This window comes from Gracilinanus agilis, chromosome 3, assembly GCF_016433145.1.
Source record: "Gracilinanus agilis isolate LMUSP501 chromosome 3, AgileGrace, whole genome shotgun sequence".
Classification (NCBI taxonomy): domain Eukaryota; kingdom Metazoa; phylum Chordata; class Mammalia; order Didelphimorphia; family Didelphidae; genus Gracilinanus; species Gracilinanus agilis.
The window spans coordinates 656,002,329-656,027,673 of NC_058132.1; the positions used below are offsets into that span (position 1 = coordinate 656,002,329).

At 43.7% G+C, this 25,345-nt stretch overlaps 1 protein-coding gene across 1 annotated transcript in view; it reads left to right on the forward strand.

Moving 5' to 3' along the window:
• Positions 1-25,345, forward strand: part of LEKR1 (leucine, glutamate and lysine rich 1) — a 159,921-nt gene that overhangs the window by 71,294 nt on the left and 63,282 nt on the right. The window contains exons 3-4 of the mRNA XM_044669532.1: positions 4,321-4,499; positions 21,862-22,047. Of these exons, the coding sequence (XP_044525467.1) occupies positions 4,321-4,499; positions 21,862-22,047 (365 nt within the window). The remainder of the gene's footprint in view (positions 1-4,320; positions 4,500-21,861; positions 22,048-25,345) is intronic.

The following is a 25,345-nucleotide window of genomic DNA, read 5'->3' on the forward strand; positions in this document are numbered from 1 at the left end:
AGCGAGGCTGGCACATGGATCTGTTTGGTAAATTGTGCCCTTTGTATACGGGCGTACCCTCGCTGGGGAGGGCCTTTCCCTGAGGATGGGCCGTTCCCAAAGGTGCCCCTGAAGTCAGTCATTTGGAACTCGGGGTACATTTCCCCAAAGAAGCCTTGTTCTAGATCAGTCAGGAGCAGTAATGGCAGTTGACAGGGAGATGGCATTTGACAGCTGTGAAGTATTTTCATTGAACATTATATTGGCCATAAAACCAACTTTACCCACAATGCCCCGTGGCTCTCATCTGTTGCCCACAATGCCCCGTGGCTCTCATCTGCCTGGAGGTACTCAGGCCATTCAGTCCACCAGCATGTGCCTGACCCACTGTGGCCCCCTCAGAACCAAGACTACAGTACAAGGCAAGAATAGTTCCTGCCCTCAAAAAGCTTAAGAAACAAGAATTTTCTGCCTTTTGCCCCCTAGAGGTGCCGTCTGACTCCAGGTAAAATGACGTCAGTCCCAAAGTTGCCTTTGTCTCGAGGTCCCTCATCCACTCTGCCTCCCCTCTGCCAAGCCTCCACTGGCTTTGGCTGCCAGAGCTCCGGCACAATGTGGCGCCTCACCCAGGCCTGTCTCTGCCCCCGCAGGACTCTAGAATTACCAGCTTCCCTTCTCTTTACCAGCCTCCCCCCCATAAAAAAGCCACTCCTTGCCTCAGGCCAGATGATCTCAGCCAGAATCACAAAGCCAATCCCTGAGCTGCCATGTGGGCTTCTCTCCAAAGGTGCGCTCACAGCCCATCCAGGGTGTCTCAGGCTGGGACCATCTGATTCATCTGCGCCCACAAGATCGCCTGGGAACAGCTAGGAGGCTCCTCGGTGAGGAAATGCTCCAGCCCTGCCGGTCACCACTTTCTCTGCAGCTTTTAGGGAGTTGCCAGGACCCCATAGGCAGTTTGGGCCAGAGGTGGATCTTGGACCCATTTCTTCTTGGTTCCGAATCTAGGTCTCACTCCACCCTACCAGGCTGCCTCCCTCTCCTGCTCTGTCAACTGATAGAAAGATGTGATTGCCTGAGAGCCCCCTCATCTTTCCAGAGCTGTCTGCATTTTAAACATAAAATGCTATAATTAGTAAAAATTCTATCATGGGGGGCAGCTAGATGGCTCAGCGGGTTGTAAGCCAGGCCTAGAGATGCGAGTTCAAATTTAGGTTCAAATTTGATCTCAGATACTTGTGTGACCCTGGGCAAGTCACTTAACCCCCATTGTCTAGCCCTTAATGCTCTTCTGTTTTGGAACTAATACACAGTACTGATTTTAAGATGAGGGCAAGGATTTTATTTTTATTTTTAAAAACTTACTAGTTTATATTTGCACGATTGGTATGAATTTAGAGGCGATTTTAGCTTGTATAGCTTCATTTTCTCTAACAGATCTTGATAATTTTTTCTCCTTCCTAAGAAAATAGAAAAAAAAAATCCTGTTTTTCTCACTTTCCAAAAGCATTCCTGCCAATAGACACCTATCAAGTACAAACAAAATCCAGGGAAGCAAGATGAACTGGCCCATCACTGAGCATGCCTGTAATAAGGTGGCTCCTTCTCTAAGCACCTTAAGCCGGTCTCCTTTCTGCCTAGAGTGGTGATAGCAAACCTATGACTCGTGTGCCAGCCCTGACACACGTAGCCATTTTCGATGACAGGCGGCCACATACAGAGAAGTGTGGGCCGCGTGCCGAGGATGAAACGTTTGCTGTCGTGTAGTGTAGACACTCTGTGCACCATAGATGACAATTCTACCTCTATTGATTTACCTCTTTTGGTTTATTAAATACAGTTATATATGACAATTATACATTTTTGTTATTTAAACTATAAATATTGTGGAATTATGGTTTTTTTCTTAAAGCGACACCCCACCCAGGTTAGGCTTGGCTTTTTGGCGAATTTTGACACGCCAAGCTCAAAAGGTTGCCCATCACTGGCCTAGAGGAAGGCATCACGCCTCTGGAGCGGAGTTTGCTCAGGATATTGATGGGAATGATGAAGTCTTGCCTTGTTGTTCCTCTTACCCTATTGTGGTCACTGTGTCGATGGTTTTCTTGGTTCTGTTTACTTTGCTCTGTATCCGTTCACATAGGTCTTTCCAATTTTCTCTGAATTCTCCATAGCAATTGCTTTTTAGTTTATAATAGGAATTTGTTAGTATATTACAGTGTTCCCAGCCATTCCCAAGCTGGTCCTCCATCTTATTGCCAGTTTCTTGCTACCACAAAAAGCACTGCTCTAAATCTTTTATTTTGGCAGCTAGGTGATACAATGAATGGAGTGCTGGGCCTGCAATCGGGACAACTAGAGTTCAAATCTGGTCACAGACATTTATTAGCTGTATGATCCTAGGTAAGTCACTTAACCTTGTTTGACTCAGTTCTTCATGTGTAAAATGAGCTGGAGAAGGAAGTGGCAAACCATTGGAGTATTTTTACCACGAAAACTCCAAATGAAGTCACAGAGAGTTGGACACGACTGAAAATAAGAACAAATGTCTTTGTATAAATGGGATTTTTCCTTCTGTCTTTTACCTCCTTAGGATATAGGCCCAACAGTAGTTTTCCTCAGTAGAAGGGAGAAAAAATCCTTTCAAAAAAGTGAAGATATATTTATAAATATTTATTTTTCTTTTTTGTTTAGATTTTATCCAAGAATTGAAGTAGACTTACATTGTTCATTTATGATAGACTTCAAGAAAGAGGAAGACATTTCATTGTTGTTGTTGTTGAGTTCTTTCAGACCTGCCCAATTCTTTGTGACCCCATGTGAAGTTTTCTTGGCAAAGGTACTAGAGTGGTTTGCCATTTCCTTCTCCAGCTCATTTTACAGATGAGGACATTGAGGCCAGCAGGGTTAATTCACTTACCCAGGGTCACACAGATGGTAAATTTCTAAAGCCAGATTTGAAGGTAGGAAGATGAGTCTTCCTAATTCCAAGCCTGGTGTCCTATTTGCTTTGCCACCTAGCAATCCTGGAATAACTATTTAAAAGATATCAATATTAACAAAATATCAAAGAGATTATCCACAAAATTTTTCCAAAATATGCTTTGTGCTTTTTTCACAGAGAAAATGTTGGAGGCAGGACATTTCAAGGAATGGCCGTGGTGGAAAGCTCTGAATTTGAATTCTTTTCTTTTTAGCACCTAGTTAAGACTTTAGTAAAGCATTTTAAGGTTTCTCATCCTTAGATTTTCTTCTCTAAGGTGATCATGGGGACCGTGTTCCACTCCTTTAATTGAGTCGATACAGAGTAGACACTTGGAAGCTCTTGAATTGTTTGGCCCAATATCATCTTTGATTCTTTCAATTTGTTGACATGAAAGAAATTAGTGAATACTCAAAAGATGGTGTAATGAGCAAAGCTCAGTAGATGGAACATGGTCCATAGCAAATCAGAAACAAATTTTAACCTAGGTGTGGAATTAATTACCACATTATGTGCCTACTACTTATTACCCCCATACCAAGGTTTCAGAGCCTCTAGAACTGATGAAAAAGGGTTTCATAGGCTCTTAAAGATCATCAGTCCTGGGGACAGCTGGGTAGCTCAGTGGATTGAGAGCCAGGCCTAGAGATGGAAGGTCCTGGGTTCAAATTTGACCTCAGAGATTTCCCAGCTGTGTGACCCTGGGCAAGTCATTTGACCCCCATTGCCTACCCTTACCACTCTTCTGCCTTGGAGCCAATACACAGTATTGACTCCAAGATGGAAGGTAAGGGTTTAAAAAAAAAAAAAAGATCATCAGTCCATCCATTTCATTTTAGAGATGAGAAAATGGAGGTCAAGAAAGGGACATGACTAGATAGGTAATAAGCAGCAGACTCAAAATTGGGACTCGAGGCTCCTGACTGCACCACCAGTTCCTTCAATCCAGGGCCCACTCTTTCACCTGCACCAACTAACTTTTTCCTCATATTTTCCCCTGCCAGAATATTGGCCATTCTTGTGTAGGCTCAGCTACGGAATGTGTGTATTCAATTTCGTTTTTAACTACAAACTTGTGTTCCAAACCATCTTAAAAATTTTGAGTATCTTTGAGTGTCCAGGCCACGGAGGGGGAAAAAAAAAAAGAGTCTTTATAATGGAAGACATTGCAGATGAAGAGAACCAGTTGTCTGCTGAGATCATTAACTGTTTCCTCTTGGTTTTCCTATAATAGTTTAAAAAGAAAGAAAGAAAAAAAAAACTGGGGTAGTAAACGATTTCCTAACAGAATCATCAGTCCTCGTCTCTTTCCAAATCTCAAAGCTTGGTACCCAACTTATTTTCTTTCTTTACAACAGGAAGAATTTGGAGCAGCATCATGCCATCAACAGGAAGACTCTAATATTACTGAAGTTTTCTAGGAGAGAGCTAGCGAGCATTAAAAATGAAGTCACTTACACCCTCCAGAACTTGACTTACCTGAACGAGGAAATTGTATTCCAGATCAAACACATCAGTGAAAGAGCAGTTTTTACAGGTTTGTCACAAATGGTCTCTTTCCTAGGAGGTGGAGCGTGAGTGAAGGACAGAGATTTTTAAAAAAAACTTAAAGGAGAAATAAGAACATTTCTTCTTTCGTGTGATTATTCCTTCTCCATTCCTTTTTTCTAAAGCACAAGCCTTCATGCCACGTGACATATTTATTTATATAATCTGAGTTATATTTTCTCATGAGCTTCTGCCTAAATTTTCTACCCACAAATTCCTTTCTTACCCATCATTCTTATGTATGTGAATCTGGCCCCATATGTACGCCTGAGAAAGGCAGGAATATGGAATGAAAGATTAAGGTAGAAGAAGGTAGATGGGCTATACTTAGCTTCTTCTTCTTCTTGCCTATCCCCATACATGTAAATAGCAGACCTAAATGATTAATACTGAGGGGAAAAAAGACAAATGGACACGTTCTAGATCCACACAGCATTTGGGAAATTTCTTTGGCAAAATCCCTTCCCTAAAATAGATATCAAGGACAGAGGATTCCAGTATGGGGGCTCATGGGAGTGACTAGGAATTTCTAATCCTAAATCAGAGATTTAGGTCACAGTGACTTCTGATTCAGGTGAGCAAGAGAATTAGCTGCAAAGAGAGATTAAGTGCTTGCAGGCTCTACGGGCTTGGCCTAAGGAGATGAATCTTTTGGAGAAAAAAGGCTACACTTTGCTAAAACTCTGGGAATGGAAATATTCCTTTCCTTTAGGGAAAAAAAGTGATTCTTAGTTTTCCCCTAGTCTGAAGCTACTCCAAAGACATAAGCTTAATTCTGGGTTCTAAGCTGAAAGAGAGCTAGAAATACCTAGTTTTTGTTTTGTGGAGAGAGGAGGAAGCACCTTATTTGAAGACTCCACTTGAAGCCAGAAACTGGAAGATGAGAGAATCCACCCCAAAGTGCTCAGCAGAGCATCATCCAGAAGACATGTCCCCCACAGCACCCCTCTCACAAAGGGTAGTGGGTCTAGTAGAAGCCACAGATTGGCCTCAATCAAAGAGACCTTGTTGGACCATTTGTGCCAGAGGGATGAGCGATCCTTCGTCATGTATGCTCCAGCCACATGTGTTCCCTACATGTGTGCCCCCTAGGTCTATGCTCAGGCCATACATATTTCTGCATGTTTGTCCTCTTAATTGGTAGACTCTTCCCAACAATGTTATTTGTATGAGGAAAATTGCTACGTTTACTACTCTACCAATTCATTCAATATTTTGCTGTCTGACTAATTAAAAAAAAAAATCTAAAAAACAACAGTGGGGGCCCTCGAGCCAGGTTGTCATCACAGAATATCTTGAACCTTGTATTTCTGGGAGTCACCTAAAAGAGGATGATACCTGAAGTTCTGTCATGAAATCTGCTAAATGGGATCATTGGGAAGGATTAGCTGAGTGAAAAGCAGGCAGGCCCCAGGAGTGCCTCGGAGGCTGAGCCTTCTTTTTGGGGGTCTCCGAAGGAATGGATGGGCATTGTACCTATCTGCCATGACTCAAGCATTTATATGTCCTAGGGGCATATAAGCTTTAAACTTACACTTTCACTTTCAACAGTTTTAGACAAAGAGTGTAATCCCTGGTCACTTTTAAGTGGCAGAGAAGTCCGTATCTTAAACTCATTGACTTAGCTCTTTCTCATCAATTGCTGGTTACACGAAAGACCATCACAAACAGTGAATGTTGAGTCGAAGGCTTTATCCAAGCAAACAGCACACAGGAATCAGAGCAGGGCTACAGAGAGATCTGGATCTGCCTTTACTGATACAGAGAGATACACGCCACGTATTGCACAAGAGCGAACAAGTTCTCTAGCCTGGGACAGAATAGGATCTTGGCTCAACCCAGGAGAGAAGCCTTGATCTCACTCAAGGCAAAGTGATGCCCCAAGCCCCCATGGAGGCAAACTGGGCAGCAGGGCCATGCCGAAGAACCAGATTCCATGTATCTGCAGCTTCCAAAATCTTTCTTTGCCCCATCCCTGGGATATCCTCCGTCCAGGTATGTCTCCAGGGGACTCTCTTATTGTGGGTCCCCAGCATTCACTCCACCAGACAGGAGTCGTGTCTCCCTCCCTCTGCAGCAGGAGGCACAAGGCTGCCTCTCCCCAGCCTTGCTTAGGTGAGAGCCACATTCCACAGGCCAATGACTTACACATAGTGTGGACTACCAGATCTAAGAGGCAGAACAGCAGCTTGCCAGGCTCTAAGGCAAGGGCTTAGGGAAGCTGTGTCTGTGGACTTGTGCCTGTGCTAGTGTTGTTGCCCCAACTCTGTGGCAACAGGAGGATCGTAGAGAAGGCCCGAGGAGGACACGTGGTCATCACAGAGGGTTCTGGAGGGGCCGCAGCTACAACAATGCAAGTTGAATCTGTCAATGAATAAACATTTAGTGAGCACTTCTTCCTAAAAGCTGGTGGATACAAGGAAAAGGCAGAAAGTCCTTGACTTTTGGAAGGAGACATTCTAATGGGGGAGATCACATACATGTAAACGGAATCTAGAGGAACTAGGAGCCTCGAGAGCCAATTGGACAGGAAGGAGAGGGACATGATGAGACAGACTTACAGTGGGGGCAGATCGCTTTGGCATCAGTATGAAGTTGATGGGAAATGCAAGAAAACAAGAGCTTGGGGAAGTGTCCTAACACATTGCCTGAGCTGGGGTGGATCAGCAGAATTTAAACAAACATTAGATCATCTGTACATCTTAAGTCCAGTTTCAGAGTAACCGCATGGAGGGCTTTAATTCTGAGAACAAACGTTGAAAGGCAGCCCTTTGAAATCTTTGGCATCACTGAAAGAGGACACTTGCACCTGGGGCCAAGGAGACCTGGGTTTGGAATTTACCTTTGAGCCAGACTCACTCTGGGATCACAGGGAAGTTATCTGACCTCCTCTGAACACAATAATCCGCGTGGTCTCTGCTCCACAGGGTGATGGCGGGGCTCGCATCAGGCAACCTGGAGCTCAACAAGCTCACATCCATGTCAGAGAATTGCCCAGCACTCTTTTCAAGCGGTGGTGTCAAACTCAAAGCCATCCTTAGGATCCTGCTGACTGCATGGTGACTGAGAAAAGCACAGAGCAACATTATCTCTGTTCTGTAGCGTTTTAGTTGATTTGGTTAACCATTTCTCAATTCCCTTTTAGCCTCCTTCAGGCTGCCCTTGGGCGTATTGCAGGTGGCCGTGATACCTCCATTTTAGACTATTAATCAAGTTTCTTTAAGAACGATCCAGCTAATGAACTGTCCTGGGCCAGGGAATGATGCAAGGCAACGTCCCCCCACCCAAACCCAACAGACTTCCACCCTAAATGAGATAACTGTCTTGTCAGGGGTATGAAGCGCTTACAAAAGAGAGCCCCAGCAACACGAAGCAGTGTTTAAGTGACAAATGAGGAGCACAGAAAATCAACGGATTGAAATTCCCTTTACTTGTAGAAACTTTGAAGGGAATATTCTGAATGAGCTTGCTTCAAAAAATTATAGTAAGAGGAGTATGTACCTATACAAAGGGACTGTATGGAAATATAACGAAAGATGATTTAAATTCAAATTTGCTAACGTTTTTACAGTTCCAGTTAACGTCACCTGATTCTTAAGCCTGGTTTGTGTCCTCAACCCTGAATCAGTCCCTACTATATCTGATGAAGCGAGGCAGACTCTACTGCCATCAGAATCAGGGGCAGCCGGCACACATCAGGGGAAGAACAGATGCTGTCCACGGAGGCCTGAGTGGCTTTGGGAATGGAGAACTAGCACTCCCTTCTGCATGACAGGGAGAAAACTCTGCTGACAGACAGAGCTGGACAGCCAGACCTCCTCCTTCAACATCACAGACTCTCCAAAGTAGAAGGGACTTGGGAAGCCATTGAATCTCACCCTCCCCTGGGCAAGAATCGCCTCGCAGCATCCCCAGCTAATGGTCATCTAGCCTTAGTGTCCAGACCTCCAGCTGGGGGACCCCGCCACCCCAACAGCATCTTGGAGGACTCATGAGGGGTTTTCCACTCATCTAACCAAAATCAGCCTCTGCAGCTTCCACCCACTGTTCCTTCCTTCACTTTCGGAGCCAGTTAGCAGGAGCCTTTTTCCATGCTTGGCCTTCCAATACTCATCTCTCCTGAGTCTCCTCTTTCCCAGGCTCAGCATCCCTGCTCCCTTTAGCTAATCCTCCCCTGGCACGACCAGGCTGGCAGCCACTCCCCTTCTACGTACTCTCCGGCATATTAGCCGTGTCCTTCCAAACAGCCTATTTGAGATGTTGTCTGAGGATAGAGTGTATCAGCACTGTCCGTCTCTTCTGTCATTCCGGACTCTACTTCCCCCTACACCCAAGGGTCCCTTAGTGCTTCTGAGATCCCATATTACAGCTCTGACTCATGTTGAGCACATTCTGCTCAACAAGATGGCCTGAATAGAGAACTGGCCTTGGGCCTCTGATAATTACTGGCTGTAGGACCTTTGACAAGTCATTTTATCTCTGTGCCCTACCTTCTTTATCTACAAAATGTGAATAATAGATGTGCCTATCTCCTAGCTTTCTTATGAGGTTTAAGTGAATTTAAGAATGTGAAACCCACTGCATTTTGTAAAGAATTTCACGAATGCCAGCGATTCTTATTTACAATGCCACATTTTTCCCACAAGGACTTTTGCCTGGCCACATCTCCTCCATCTTACACCTGATAAGGTTGATTTTTTGAGACAAAGCATTGGAGTTCCCCCCACCCCTTTTTTGATATAGCCCAGTTTTCTTGACTATTAACATCTTTTTTAAAAATTATTTGGGGAGTTTGGGGGAATCCTGAGTGTCACTCAGTATTTTAGTGGGATATTAGTTCAGTATATTGAGTGGGATTATTATTATATACATATGTGTGTATATATATATATTGTATATGATATATATGTATGTTAGCTATCCCACTCAACTTGGTGTCACCTGAAGATTTGATAATCATGTCTTCATCCAAATGCTGAATCAAACTTTTAAACAGCACTGAGCCAAAGCCAAAGACAGATTTCTGGGTTGATCTCCTAAAGACTTCCCTGCAGGGTGACATCATTCCCAGAATTATGAGTCTGGTTGTTCAACTCGTTTTTAATCCACCTAATCTGTCCTGTCATAAAGCCCACGTCTCACCATCTTGCCCACAAAAAAAGCAGAAGATATCTGGCTAAAGGTTTGATTGACCTTTTAAGTGACCCTTAGTTCTGTGATTCCTCAGTTATGCCAGTCTAATTACCCTGTCAATAAAGGAAATGAATTTAGCCTAGCTGTGCCAGTTCCTTGGGATTGTGGCCTCCTGATCATCATTTACCAGCCTTTTAATAAGAGAGTCTAGAATTTTGCCAAGAATCAAAGTCAAACTCACTGCCCTGTAGTTTTCAGACTCTGCTTCCCTCCTTCTCCCCCAGCTCTACCATTTTTTGAGAATCAGGACCATGTTGGGTCTTCTTCAGTCTAAACTTCTCCCCCACACTCGTTTATTGTGGCTTAATGATCATATTTCTCAGTTCTTTCAGGTGCCTTCCATAGGGCTTATCCAGGCTTGGTGCCCTTTCATTATCACCTTACTTAGTAAGTTTAGGCTTCAGGTTGGTTCTGTCCTATCAGAGAATGCCGGAGTTTGAAGGGACTTCAGCTGCCATTTGTTCCAACCTATAGCTGACAACTCTCCCTGCAATCTACCCAACAAATGGTCCTCTAACCTCGGCTAGAGGGGTCTCACCATCTCCCAAAGCAGCTCTTTTCACAATGGAATAACCCCACTGTTAGAACATTGTCCTTAAGGGAAGCTTACCTTTTCCTCTCTGCAACTTCCACCCATTACTCTTTGATCTGTTCTTGGGGGCCAAACATGTCAAGTGTAATCCCTGTTCCAGGTGATCGCTCATCAGATAACGGAAGGTCACCATCTTGGGTCCTCTGAGTCTTTCTGTGTCTGGGATGAATAGCTCCAGTCCCTTCAACCAGTCCTCATATGGCATATGGTACCCTTTCTATGCCCTTTATTCCTCTGCTTGTCCTCTTGTGGACACTCTAGAGGGCCAAGCTTGGGGATTACAGCTGAGTGACCTCCCCAGATGAGTAAGTGTGTGCTCTGAGGAGGGAAGAGGGAGGTTAACATGTGCCTGTCCCAAGAAGGAAAGGGGACATCCCTGGGGCTCTGTAGTGCTGGAGGCACGAGTTTGGGCTCCATTTTCCCTATCAGTGTGCCTCACCAGTGAGCTTTCAGTGAGTTCCCCTTCTTCCCACAGATGCTGTGGGTATTTGTAGGGCAATGGGCCCCAACTTGACGCCATTTTAGTCAATGCTTTTGCTTTCAGCTAAGTGGATCTGTTGGTTAACTATTAAATGTAAGCCAACTGGGCAGGGTAGGGGGGGGGGCTCATAAGTTATAATTTTAGGAGTGTGAACCCACAGAGTGCCTTTGAGCCTGGTGTGGTAGCTGCCTTCTGGGGGCCTAACCATTGAGTCTGACTTGAAGGGCAGAAGGTGGGAGCCACAAAGGTGGGACTGCACCAAGATGTGGTGGCCAGAACAGACCATAGCGTTCCACATGCAGTCTGACTGGGGCAGAGTATAGCTGGCCCAAGATTTCCTGATACTTCAACATGGCTCAAGACCACATTAGCTTTGGGGCTCCTGTAGATCAAGAAACCCCCCTATATTTTTCAGATGAATTGCTGTGTGAGGATGTGCCTTCTGTCTTGTACTTTCCATTTTTGTGGGTTGAAAGTTCTCTATGAAATACATTCATTCGTATCCAATTTTATCTTCGATTCATTCCAGAGTTCTAGTCGGGGGTGGGGGGTGGGGGGTGTTGGAGTCTGCTCTAACCAACTCCTGACCATTTACACCTCAGAAACTCAATCACTACCCATCAAGGCTTGATTTATTGTTTGGTGAATCGTCTAGACATTTTAAATAGTGTGAATAATAGAGATTAAACTCCAAGGGGTGTGGGCATGTTGGTTTTTTTCTCCCAGAGCCCAGTTGTTAAATATTTCCCAGCACATCCCTGTGTTGCTATGCAAACACTGCCTAAGCCAGCAGGAGGGTAACAAAAAGGTCAGGGAATGAGGACGGGAGACTGGAGGCTAAATAAAATGTTAATAATAGCAACAACAACAACTATTACTACTAGTACTACTGCTGCTGCTTTATATAGAAGGCATGCTTTATTTATATTCATTTTCCCATTTGGGCCTCCCAATGTCTCTAATTTTAGCCTATCAAGGGCTTTTTTAGATGCTGACTTAATCAGCCAAAAAGTATTTGTTAGGCACCTACTGTGTGCCCGAGTTGCTATGCTCTAGGGACACCCGGAGATTCCTTGCCTTTCTGTGCTTTGGATGATGACAATCTCCTCTTTCCTTTCTTCTAACCCTTTCCTCTCTTTTCCCCTCCTGTCTTTTCTTCTTCTCTCTCAAAAAAGATTCTAAAGGGGGCAGCTGGGTAGCTCAGTGGAGTGAGAGTCAGGCCTAGAGACAGGAGGTCCTAGGTTCAAACCCAGCCTCAGCCACTTCCCAGCTGTGTGACCCTGGGCAAGTCACTAGACCCCCATTGCCCACCCTTACCACCCTTCCACCTATGAGACAATATACCGAAGTACAAGGGTTTAAAAAAAAAAAGATTCTAAAATAGAGTCAGTTCTGACTAGGCCCCTTCTTTTTAATTTCTGCTTTATTGGTTAGAATTAGGCTAGAAGGACGGGTCTCTTGGCTTCCTCCAGCAGCTCCTGGTCAAAGGACCTTAGGAAGACCTTCCACTTCTCAGTTTCATTTTCTTCATCTTTAAAATGGGAAGCATAAGAATGACAATAACCATTTCACTTAACGTTGGTAAGAATCAAATGTGATATAGATATCTGCATATATGTGTGTATACAACTCTACACACCCCTTCCTCCATGTTCTTCTATTCTTGTCCTTTATGAGTAGATTAAACCATCATGCTGCCTTTGTTGGCAAAAAACTTAAATACTTAGTTTTTCTAGTCTCAGAATGGTTTCAAGCACTTCATTTTAAGAATTCTAGAGCCATCTAGGTGGTGTGGCAGAATGGATAGAGTCCTGGGGTCAGGAGGACCTGGGCTCAAATCTGGTGTCTGACATATCCTAGCTGTGGAACCCTGGTCGACTCACTTAGCCCCAATTACCTAGCCTTTGCACTTCTGTCTTAGAATTGTTACCAAGAAAGAAGGTAAGGATGAAAAAAAAAAAAAAAAGAATTCTTTAGCTCCTAAAGCCAGCACATTGCAGTGATAATATAAATTTTTTTATCATGATAATAAGAATCTTTTCTTCCCCTCCCCCCCCACTTTCCCTTATGAGTTTTGGATGATGATAACAAAGAACAATCTCCTCTTTCGTTCCTTCTAACCCTTTCCTCTCCTCTCCCCTCCTGTCTTTTCTTCTTCTCTCTCAAAGAAGATGTGAAGAAGTACTCAGTGGTGGCAGATCCTTCAGGGAACTCAAGTAGTATCAGAATAGATAAAAAGGTCATCGGGCTTAATGCTGAGGTCATTTGTGGTCTTGGAGAGGAACTTTTCTTGAGAGGGGAAAGGACAGAAACCAGATAGCACCTTCTGGAAGGTTGGCAGTGAGGAGTATGGGAATATGGGAAACAAATATGGCAGCCTCTTGAATGTAGACTAGTATGGAGAGGACTATGTGTATGTACACTCATACATACCCACATGCATTTAAATATATATCTCTGTAATGGGGAACGTGAAGGAGATGAGAAAACACAGAAGGAGAAACTAAAGATGCATGAAAAATGGATTAGTTGAGTGATTGGAAACTGTAGGGGAGGGCATTGACGATGTTTCTAGAGGGCTTAACCATGACAATGTGGAAAGGCCCCCATTCTTCCAAGGCCAAGGAGGAGAAGACAGGCAAGTAGACTGATGATTTATTGAGATTTGTTGAAAACTTGAGTGTATAGTAGAGCAGTTAAGAAGGTTCTTCATGTCTCTGATTTGCTCTGTAAAGTGAGAGGACCTATGCTGAGATTGAAGGGGTTGGGGGAGGTAGAAGCTTGAAGAGAGAGCATATTTGGAATATCAACTTTTGAGGAGAATGTGATAGTCAATAAGCAATGAGTAAAGGATGTGGTCTGCTCCAGTTGTTGAGGATTCCTCACCGTATCCAGTAGATACTTACAAAAAGACTTTATACACGTCTGATGTCTCTAAATCTAATTAGATAAATGTCCCACCCAAATAGTCTTCAGAGATATTTTTTGGTGAATTATTTTATGAAGAATTTCTTTTTAATTATACTAGTTTACCTTAAAAAATTTTTATAAGTTGGAATGCTCATAGGTACGAGTGTAAAAGACATTATATATTTGTTCTAAAGTATACTTGTTTATGTGTAATCAATATTTCCTTTCCTCCTTCCTCAATGCCAAATTAATGGTTGACTTGTGTTTTTACAACCAAATTCTAAACTAATACTCAATAAGAGATAAAGGGCCCCAATGTAAATATCACAAACGCAGATTATATTTTTCATGGAATCCCAACTATCAAAAGTTGACTAGAGAGATTAATTAAATGCAGTTACAATGATTCATTAAACTAAGTTCTTAGTGGTTTAACTAGACTAAATTAAATATCTCAGATGATGGGCCTTGGGATACTCCAGAAATTAATGTCTACCTAATTGGGAAAAATTTTAGGATCTAGGATTAATGTTCTTACTTTAGATTCCCCTAATCTAATCAGATGCATTGCTGAAGATTCATTCATTTGTTTAGTAAATATTAAACTCTTACTCTTTAGAAAGTCCTATACTCTGTACTTAGTGGGGAGACAGAAAGAGGAATAATATATGGTCTCAGTGCTCAAGAAGCTTACAATCTAGTAGGATGGAAAGGCCTACACCCAAATCAATAACTGTTATGTGAGGTAGAATTACAAAGAACTTTAAGTGAGGTGTAGGAGAGAGATTGGAGAGGAGACAGAGATCCACAGAGACACAGAGAGAGACAGACAGAGCTCTTTCTGAGACAGAGAGATGGAGATAGAAAAAGACCAACAGAGATAGAAAGAGACAGAGAGAGAAAGAGAGAGAGAGAGAGAGAGAGAGAGAGAGAGAGAGAGAGAGAGAGAGAGAGAGAGAGAGATCATTTCTGACCAAGGGGATCAAAGGAGGTGGCACTGGGGTTGAGCTTTGAAGAGGGGAACAAAGTAGGGTAGACCAAAGTTAGACTGGGTCAAATGAGGGGCTTGAGCAATGACAGAGGAGTAGGAGAATGGAAGAGAGGAGCTTGGAAAATGACATCTAGTCCAGTTTGACTATGATGTCAAATTGCCAGAAAAAAAAACAAGTTCAGAAAAGGAGTCTGGAACCAAGAGTATGGAAGGTGCTCACTTCCAGCCTTGGGAAGATAGGCTTTAGGAAATGGCCAGTGGGGAACCACTGAAGATTTCTGAGTAAGAGGAATGGCACTGAGCAGTATTTAGGAAAAATAATCTGGCACCCGTGTGAAGGATGACTTTGAATGGAGGAGGGCTGGCCTGGGGAAAGATGGAAAGGGCACAGAGCAAAATGAACAATTTGTAAGCAGAAGACAAAAGCAGAATTTATTTGAAGAATATTTTTTTGTTTGCTGCTGTGAAGAAAAGACTAGTATTTGCTTAAAACAGTTGTGTTTAGTCTGATAATGTTAAAAGGCTGAACAAGACAAAAGCCTGACATTTTAGAAACAGATTTTGAATAGAACCACAGGACAAGAGGAGGAACCAGAATGCAGGAGCAGAGCCTGTGGCATTGTTTCATTTCGAAGAGCAGATAATCACCACGAGACCAATGGAGTAGATGCAGGCAGGGCAGGGTAGGCAAGCACTCAAGGTTCAGCACACAGGGCATCACATCAATGCACATTTTTGAAAAAGTCTTAAAACCTTTTTTTAAAATTATCTTCTGTTTTTGCATCACCTTCATTTCCAAATATATTTCTCCTTCCTCTCCAATCCAACGAGTCAACATTTGTATGAAAGATCTAAAAAGAAAGAGAAAAAGTAGATCTCCAAAACCAATATATCAGAAGGCAGCTAGGTGGCTCAGTGGATTGAGAGCCAAGCCTAGAGATGGGAAATCCTGAGTTCAAATCTGGCCTCAGACACTTCCTAGCTGTGTGACCCTGGGCAAGTCACTCAACATCAGTTGCCTAGCCCTTATCATTCTTCTGCCTTGGAACCGGTACTCAGTATCAGTTCTAAGATAGAAGGTAAGGATTTTTTTTTTTAAAAGAAAGGGAAAAAAAAAAAACTTCAATACATCAGCTGGGTCTGACAGTATATCTAGTATTCCACAATTATGTCCCTCACCTCTGCAAAAGAGGGAAAAGAAATGTAATTTCTCAATTGTTCTTTGGAGCAAAGTACAGGCATTCTAATAAGTGTCCAATTTGAGCTTTTTTGTTCTTTATTTTTAAGTCATTGTGATCATTCTGTATATTGTTTTCCTTTGTCTGCCTGCTTCACTATCAGTCCACATTAGCATTTCTAAATTCTTCACATTCATAATTTCTTACACATCAATAATAATATTCCATTTCATTCATCTACTGCCATTTGTTTTGCCATTTTTAAATCACTAGGCATATGCTTTAGTTCCAGTTACTTGCTAATTCAGAAAGGGTTGGTATGAAGATTCTGGTTTTCATGGAACATTTCTTTTTTTCTTTGGCTTCCTTGGGATATGTGTCTTCTGGTGGACTCTGAATCCAGGGACAGATTACTTTTTCAAATCTAATTCCTAGGGGGCAGCTGGGTAGCTCAGTGGAGTGAGAGTCAGGCCTAGAGACAGGAGGTCCTAGGTTCAAACCCGGCCTCAGCCACTTCCCAGCTGTGTGACCCTGGGCAAGTCACTTGACCCCCATGGCCCACCCTTCCCACTCTTCCACCTATGAGACAATACACCGAAGTACAAGGGTTTAAAAAAAAAATCTAATTCCTAATGGTCTTGCATTATGGTTGGATCAAATCTCTTTTAGCAGCATATTAGTTTGCCTGTCTCTCCAATGTTAACCATTTCTTTTTAAAAAAAATTTTTTTAAACCCTAATATCTTTTATGTATATCCTTCTATATTAATTTTATTTGTTACAGGCTAGGCAATGGGGGTCAAGTGACTTGCCCAGGGTCTCACAGCTAGGAAGTGTCTGAGGCCGGATTTGAACCCAGGACCTCCTGTCTCTAGGCCTGGCTCTCAATCCACAATGTTGACTATTTCTACCTTATGTGTCATCTTTGCCAATTTTTTGAAGGTAAAGTGAAACCTTGATATTTTAATTTGCATTTTCCTAATTATTAGTGAATTGAAGCAATCTTCCATATGGTTGTTCATAGTTTAAAATTTTTCCTTTGAGAACTGTTTATTCATATCCTTTGACAACATATTCTTTAGGAATGGCTCTTGGTCATATATTTTTGTGTATATAAAATATTTTAGAATGTATATGTTTAAATATATATGCATACACACATATATATGTAAAATATCAGACCCCTATCAGAGATTAGTTATATTCTTTGGGCACATTGCTTTCCTGGTCCTACTTTCTTCCTTCTGCATTAGTTCATTTAAATTTTCTTATATTTCTAGGAGTTCTTCATGGTCATTGTTTCTTACATAGCAGCTAGTATTCAATTATATTTGTGGATCATAATTAACTCAAAGCTCAGCTTTTTAGTACATTTGCTCTTGGGGTGGTACTGTAAGTTTTCAACTCTTGTAAGATTACGATCCCTGTGGAATCCAAGATGACCAAAAAGGCTCTTCCTATGGTGGGTACAAGTAGGTGATGACAGTTTTCAATGACTATGCCACGTAATGTTTTCTCTCTTCTTAACCCCTTACAATCTGGCTTATAATCTTATCTTTCCATCCACATTGCTCTCTCCAAAGTGATCAGTGGTCTCTTAGTTGCCAAATCTAGTGACCTTTTCTCAGTCTTCTTTCTCCTTGACCTCTCTCTGCAGTCTTAGACACAGTTGCTACTCCTCCTTGACATTCTCTTCTCTCTAGGTTTTTGGGACCCCCCCCCCTCTCCTGGTCCTCCAGGATGTGGAGATCAGACCACTCTGATCACACCCTTGAACTGTAGGCGTCCCTCAGGGCTCTGTCCTAGAACTTCTCTCTACACTTCTTCATTTGCGGACAGCAGCTCCCAGGATTGTAATTATCACCTCTATACTAATACTTCTCAAATCTACCTATCAAAACTACCTACCTACCTATCAGACTCTTTGCTGATCTCCCATAACACATTTTGAACTACCTTTCAGTTGTCTCAAACTTGATAGGTTCAAAACAGAGCTCACTATTTTACCCCCCAACCCTTTCCCCACTTCTACTTTCCCTACGACTGTAGGGTAACACCAACCATCCAGGATCTCAGGCTCACAACCTAGAAATCCTTCTGGATTTGCAATAGCTTCTAGGGGGCCTGCTTGCCTCAAGTCTCTTTCCACTCCATTCCATCTTCCATTCAGCCACCAAAGTGATTTTCAAAAAATGTAGGTCCAATCATGTCATCTTACTCAATAAACTCCAGCAGCTTCTATGACCTCCAGGATCAAATACAAAATGCTCTGTTTGGCATTCAAAGCCCTTTCTAACCTGGCTCATTCCTACCTTTCTATGTCTTCTTCTTTCATCTTACTTCCTGATATATGGTCTTCAATCCAATGGCATGGGTCTGTTCCATGAACAAGATGCTCCATGTCTTGGTTCTTGGCAGTTTTCCTAGCTCCTTTCCATCCTTGAGTGCTCTCCTTCCTCCTCAAATTAACCTCCCAAGTTTCCTTTAAGTCCCAGCTAAAATCCTGTCTTTTGCAGAGAGCCTTTCCCAATCCCTCTTAATTCTAGGGCCTTCCTTCTGTTAATTCTTTGCTACTTTTCCTCTACATGACTTGCTTTTGTATAGATTTGTTTGCATGTTGTCTCCCTCTTTAGATTGTAAACTCTTTGAGGGCAGGAACATTCTTTTGCTTCTTTTAGTATCCCCAGTATTTAGCACAGTGCCTAATACATAATAGGCACTTCATTGATGTTGATGGATTGGTTGAAAAGCAGCAAGGTTAAACGCTTGGTATAGCTGCCTCTGCAAATAAGAATTTAGTGTCAGCTTTTCTGATGGGGGTAAAAAAAAAGGTCACATAGTGTGAACAGAGGAGGCAAAGAAGCAATCTTAGTATGATGCTTATACCAAGGAAGCCTACAGAATTCTAGAGAGAGGCCTCCAGCACATTGGGAGGATCCTCCATGAAAAATTTCTGGGAGGACATAGACAGTCAAGAGTCACTTGGCATGAGATGGAATGGATAGGTGGGAATTGGCTTTTGGAGAAGAAGTAGATCGGCATTAGTAAAAAGTAGACATTAAAGGTGATGATCATCTCCAGCACTGAAAGGTCATCAAGGAGCCCATTTTTCTATAAGAAAGGCAGAAATGTGTCTGTCTTCCTACACTAAACTAAAGCAATCAAATGAATAGGCACCACTGTTTATACATTGATAATCCCCCCCAGGTCAAGGACACTGTGGAGAGGAAGTGTCTTCACCTTCACCTCTGGCCTCACCACCTTCATCTTGGGCTAGTGACAGAAATGCCAGAACTCATTCCTTGAATCTCCATTGAGATCTTACAGTAGTTTTCCATGTGTGAGAATAAAATAGACCTAAATTTGCGTTCGATTCCTTTCCTTCTAATGTCAGATAGAAAGTCACACTGACATAGGAGTTATTTTAGTGACTGATAGCAGTGTACATTTACAGAGTCAGCATGCAAACCCACTAGTGTTATTTTACCAAATGATAAATACATATCAGCGTGTGCCCTCTATCCTCGTTAGTGTCATTCTGACTTATACATAGATAGACATTGTTAGGGTACAGTACAGTTTATTCAGCCAAGAGCAGCTGCATTTATCGCTCCCCCCACTTATACCTTTTTAAAAACTCAGAAGAAATTTTAGTTACAAAGAAATGCCAGCTTTCTTTTCCTTAATATTTATTTTAAGAACAAAGTACAGTCTTTCTGAAATTGTGTGGCTTAGCCTAAATTAGTGGTTTTCATGGCATTAATTAGTGCTTTCTGTAATTTTTCAATGTATAAGATAATTGGAGTCAATTTACCTTTACCTTTTTGGCTCCTACCATTTGGATCTCTGGGTCTTCTTGAACGCAGGTTGAAAAAATGGGACCTAACCTCATTCCTCTCATTTCTTCCCGCTCTTTTCCCACAAATCATTTTCTAACTAGGCAAAGCCCTGCCGCCTTACGTTGTTCCGTATTCCTGGACTGTTTGGCCAGCTGTACACGGTTTCTAAACTCTGGTCTTACTCTCAGCTTTCACTGCTGCTGCTCCAATCACATGCTGGTTCCACCCCGTTCCCCCGTTTCCTCCCGCCCAAACTGTTTTCGTCCTGTGATTGCTTGTGGCCCCCGATTCGCCTCCTGTGGCTGCGGTAGTGTGTCAGTCTTGCAGCCATGTTTTTCATGGGCGCAAGCCTGTCTCATGCCCGGCTCTGTGTTCTAACTGGGCAACTTCTAGCTTGCACCCACGAAAAGCACGCAAGATTTACACACTACACTGCCTCTGGTATGGCAGCAAATACAACCAGTGTGGACAGCAGGCGTCAACAGAATAAAGCGGGGCCAGGTTGTTGAGTGAATTGTCATCATCTAGATCAGTGATGGGCAACCTTTTGAGCTCGGTGTGTCAAAATTCGCCCCAAAATCGAGCATAACTTGGGTGGGGTGTCACTTTGAGGAAAAAAAACATAGTTTTGTGATATTTATAGTTTAAATAACAAAAATGTATAATTGTCATATATAACCGTATTTAATAAACCAAAATATGTAAATTAATGAGTAGAATTGTCATCTGTCGTGCACAGAAGTGTCTACACTACATGACAGCAAATGTTTCATCCTCGGCATGTGGCCCCGTCCTCTGTATGCAGTCGCGTGTCATCAAAAATGGCTACGTGTGCCAGTGCTGACCCGTGTGCCATAGGTTTGCCATCACAGGTCTAGACTGAGTTTGCTTCCAGGATCGATCAGTCTTTATAAAACGGGTCTATTCGATTGTCCAAGAATCCTAATTGACATGTTAAGTTGCTTTTAGAAAAAGTTTGATGTTATTATAATCAAGAATTGTGTCATTCTACGGAATTGAGCACTACTACCGATTTGACTCAACACTTAGTACTGCAAGAATGAAAAGGTGGTTAGTACTTGTATTAAATTCTTCTCTCTGACACAGTATTGTCAGCATCCAAGTGCAGAATTCAAGAGCTGGAAGGAGCCTCCATGATCTTCCTCTCTGGTTTAAATTTGAAAGGAAACTCCATTATTTTCATCCTCTCCAAGTGCTCCTCCATCTTCTCGAAATCTCAAAGGCGAGCAAGCCCCCCACCGTTCATGGCAGCCCTTTCCCCTTCAGGCAGCTCCTACTGTTAGGGAGATTTTCCTGACCTCAAACCTCAATTTGTTTCTTTGCCTCTTTGCCTTAAACCAAACTTCAGATAGCAAAGGCTCAAAGCCCTTCACCATGCTGGCTGCCCTCCTCTTGATGTTTGTCATCATCCTTCTTAAACTGTGGTGGCCAGAACTGAACCCAGTGCCCCAGAGGAGGGCAGATCAGAGAGAAATTCACTTCCTTATTTCTGGAAGTAAGTTCTTAGGTCATTTTGGAATGTTTTCCCTGATCCCTTTTGACCGAGACTATAGGAACCACAGACAGGAACTTACAGCTTTCTCTCCATTTTATAAATCGTATGACATTTATTATTATTATCCCATTAGCAACATCTTCATCTGTCCTCTAGCCTATCAAAGGGATATTTATTTATATGTACTTTTATGAGCCCCAAATCTAGGAAGGCAATTTAAATTGTAGAAAATTATGGACATTCTATTTCCTCAAGAATGTCAACATGTAATAAGCATACTCCAGAGGCATTTAATAATAATCTATGTAAATAATAATCATCTTTGGGACAGGGACCTTTTGTCCTGATTATTTTTTAGGAAAACAAATATTCTTTTTTTAGCCCTCATCTTCCATCTTAGAATCATAGCGTGTATTGCTTCCAAGGCAGAAGGTAAGGGCTGGGCCATTGGGGTTAAGTGACTTGCCCAGAGTCACACAGCTAGGAACTGTCTGAGGTCAAATTTGAACCCAGGACCTTCCATCTCCAGTCCTGGCTCTATCCACTGAGCCACCTAACCAAAATTTTACAATCAACCAAGTAGAGTTTGTAGAGAAATGTTTCAGCATTCAGTCCTATGTGCCAATTAATACTGATTTTTTTTTCTTTACAGAAATGACTAAGCTGAATAAAACTTTATCCTCAGTTCAGCGAGATAAGGACCGCCTAGAGGAAGAAGTGAGAAGTCTGAAGTTAGTGTCAGATGCGGCTTTGTTGAAATCACAACAGATTCAGGCGATAGGCCAGCAAGGAGTAGGCTTGCTCAACCGATGCCACGACCTTCAAAAGGAAGCAATAGGTAGGAGAGAGGCACATTTTTGGTTCTTATAAAGAGACTGTAACTATGTAAATGGAAATAACTTAGCCTTTATTTTATTTATTTATTTTTTAAACCCTCCCCTTCTGTCTTAGAATCAATACTGGGTATTGGCTCCTTGGTAGAAGAGTGGTAAGGGTGGGCCATGGGGGTCAAGTGACTTGCCCAGGGTCACCCAGCTGGGAAGTGTCTGAGGTCAGATTTGAACCCAGGACCGCCCATCTCTAGGCCTGGCTCTCCATCCACTGAGCCGCCCGGCTGCCCCCCATAACTTGCCTTCGTTTATAATTAGCAGAAGCAGCCACTGGACGTTTCAGGGTTAAAAAGAACATACAAACCAGACTGCTCCAAGCTGCACTCCGTCTTGGCTGTGAGAGCCACCTTTTGGGGTTGCCTCTTTGACTTCCTGGGAGCCAGGTGTGCTGATGAGGGGGGACACTTGTGTCTCTTGGGGTAAAGAATGAAGTCGGGCTTCAGACTTGGAAGGAGCCAGTCTGGAAGCAGAGTGACGGCGGCGATTCAGCCAGGAAGAGAGTTTGGCCTAGACGAGGCGTCGCGTCACGCAGGGCTGGCGGGAGGGAAGGACAGAAGAGCCGGGGGGGAGGGGGCCGGGGGGGCACTGACTTCTGTCCTCGTTAGGGACCGGAGGGGGGGGTTCCATTATCTTACTTTCTAGGAGCCCGGCTGGAGGCTGAGGGCCGTGCAGGCTCCTGGGGCGCTCAGGTGAGCATCCATGGAGGACCCGTCCAGCTGGACTACCCACGGAGGAGGGATAACGAGTTTTGTGTAGACACAAAGAAGACTCTCGGGGGTCCCTGGGCCCGTCCTAGGAGCAGTGAGGATGGCAGCCCAGGAAGGCCTCCAGGGACACGGATGGAGGGACCGTTCTTGGCTGTTCATCAGCTCCGCTGTGGGTTGGCCGCATGACCAGCCAATAGGCAAACTCCTGAGGCGCTGACAAGGTTGAGTTTGAGGCAAGACGTTGAATTCTAAAATGATCGTCTCAGCGTGAAACAAGCGGACGAGCACGAATAGCTTTGACAGCAAAGCTTTTTTTAATGGCGCGATAACATTCTCTGCTGAAAGCAGGCGTGAAACACGGAACGTCGTCCCCAGTGGAATCTTCTCGGCTTTAAAAAGAAAGCCTCGTCCGACCGGCTTTTGTGGAAAACTTGTGCAATGAGTGCCGTGAGCTTCATTCCCCCTCTCGCTCCTCGGCCCGGCGGCGCTCTGGACTCGGGGTCCAAAGACTCGAGATGGGCCCCAGCTTGGCCGTCGAGCGTGAAACCTCAGGTCTGTTTAAGCGTCGGCGGCGGCTGTTTTCAAGTAAATACTAGTTTCGTTCCTGTGATGTATGAAAACCCACCGGGAGGCGCAAGCGGTCTGGAGACCCGGACATTTCCTTGGGGTCGCCCCGATCCCTGAAAACCAGCCCCGGATGGGGGCGGCCCCCCAACACGTCTCGGAGGCAGGCAGCAAGTCGCACGTAGGACGATATTCGTCTCCAAAGAACAGCCTTCAAGAGAAATGTCGGAGCTCTATTTTTGCATCACCTCCTCAGCGCCTCAAGAGGAGCCATCGCCAAGTCCCTCCGGCTCTGTAAAAATAGCTTCTGGATGGAGGAGACTCTTCCCCACGTCTATATCTGAGTACTTGGGCGAAGGAAACACGGCCCTTTGGTGTCTCTCTTTTTCCTTTTCCTGCCCTTCCATTCGCCTTTTGCCACTTCTGTCTGAAAGGAGTCCTTAGAATAACTCCCCCCCTCTCCCCCCCCCCCCCCCCATCGACCTTTAATGTCGCTGCATTGCTGGGTGGAAATCGAACCCGACTCACCTTCACCAGAAATCGGTCGCTAAAAGTTCTAAAGTCTGGGCCGTTCCATAGCAAGGATTGTCACCGTCTGAAAAGAGCCTCCAGCTTGTGGTGACCTTCATGGGAACCTGGTCTGCCCGTTTGTCTAAAGCAGTGAATCCCAAAGTGGGCGCCACCGCCCCCTGGTGGGTGCTGCAGGGATCCAGGGGGGCGGTGATGGCCGCAGGGGCATTTGTCTTTCCTATTCATTGCTATTAAAATTTAAAAAAAATTAATTTCCAGGGGGCTAAGTCATATTTTTTCTGGAAAGGGGGCGGGAGGCCAAAATAGTTTGGGAACCCCTGATCTAAACAAACACAAACTGGGGTCGCATTTGGAAAAGAGTGAATAAAGGCTTGTCACAGAGCTCTGACTGTCCTGGGATTTTATGAAGTTGCTGGGGCAGGGGTTGTCCTTTTACTGCCGTAGCCACAGATGACCAGCATGACAGCACAGTACGTAAAACAAGAGAACGGGGGGCAGCTGGGGAGCTCAGTGGATTGAGAGTCAGGCCTAGAGATGGGAGGTCCTGGGTTCAAGTCTGGCCTCAGACACTTCCCAGCTGTGTGACCCTGGGCAAGTCACTTAACCTCCATTGCCTAGCCCTTACTGCTCTTTTGCCTTGGAACCAATATATAGTATTGACTCCAAGACGGAAGGTAATTAAAAAAAATTTTTTTTTTAAAAAACAAAACAAAACAAGAGAACACAGCCCTATGTGAGAGTCAGCATTTCCACGCCTGACACCACCCCAACTGACCAGCAAGCAGGGCTGCCAGAGGCCCGTGTGGGTGACCGACCAGCTGAAGCTAATCCCCATATCGCTGGGGTCAGACGGCAAATTTTAGGCAATTAGTCCTGCTTCATACTTAGTGTCTGAGCTTTGGTCAATGTGCAGGTGTCCTTTGGGATGGTTCATCTCCATGGATTCTTTATTCTATTCCATCTCCCTTTAGCGTGACACCAAGAGCTGCTGTCTTTCCTCTACTCTGAGAGAGACAGAAACAGAGGCAGTCAGACAGAGAGATAGAGAGAGAGACAGACAGACACAGGAAGAACACAGAGATAGAGACAATCAGAGAGATAGATAGAGACAGACAGGCAGACACAGGAGGAACACAGAGACAGACAGTCAGACAGCGAGATAGAAAGACAGAGACAGACAGACAGACACAGGAGGAACACAGAGACAATCAGAGAGATAGATAGAGACAGACAGGCAGACACAGGAGGAACACAGAGACAGAAAAACAAGAGGAGTAGAAGAAACAGGGCTGGCTTTGGTGTCAGGACAATTCAGATCCTGACTTCTCTACATCCCATATGACTGAAGGGAATCATGTTCCTTAGCTTCTCGGAGCTCCTGCAAGGATCTATGGTACGGATATAGGAATGACATCCATTAAAGGAGAATTAAATTGAAACCTAA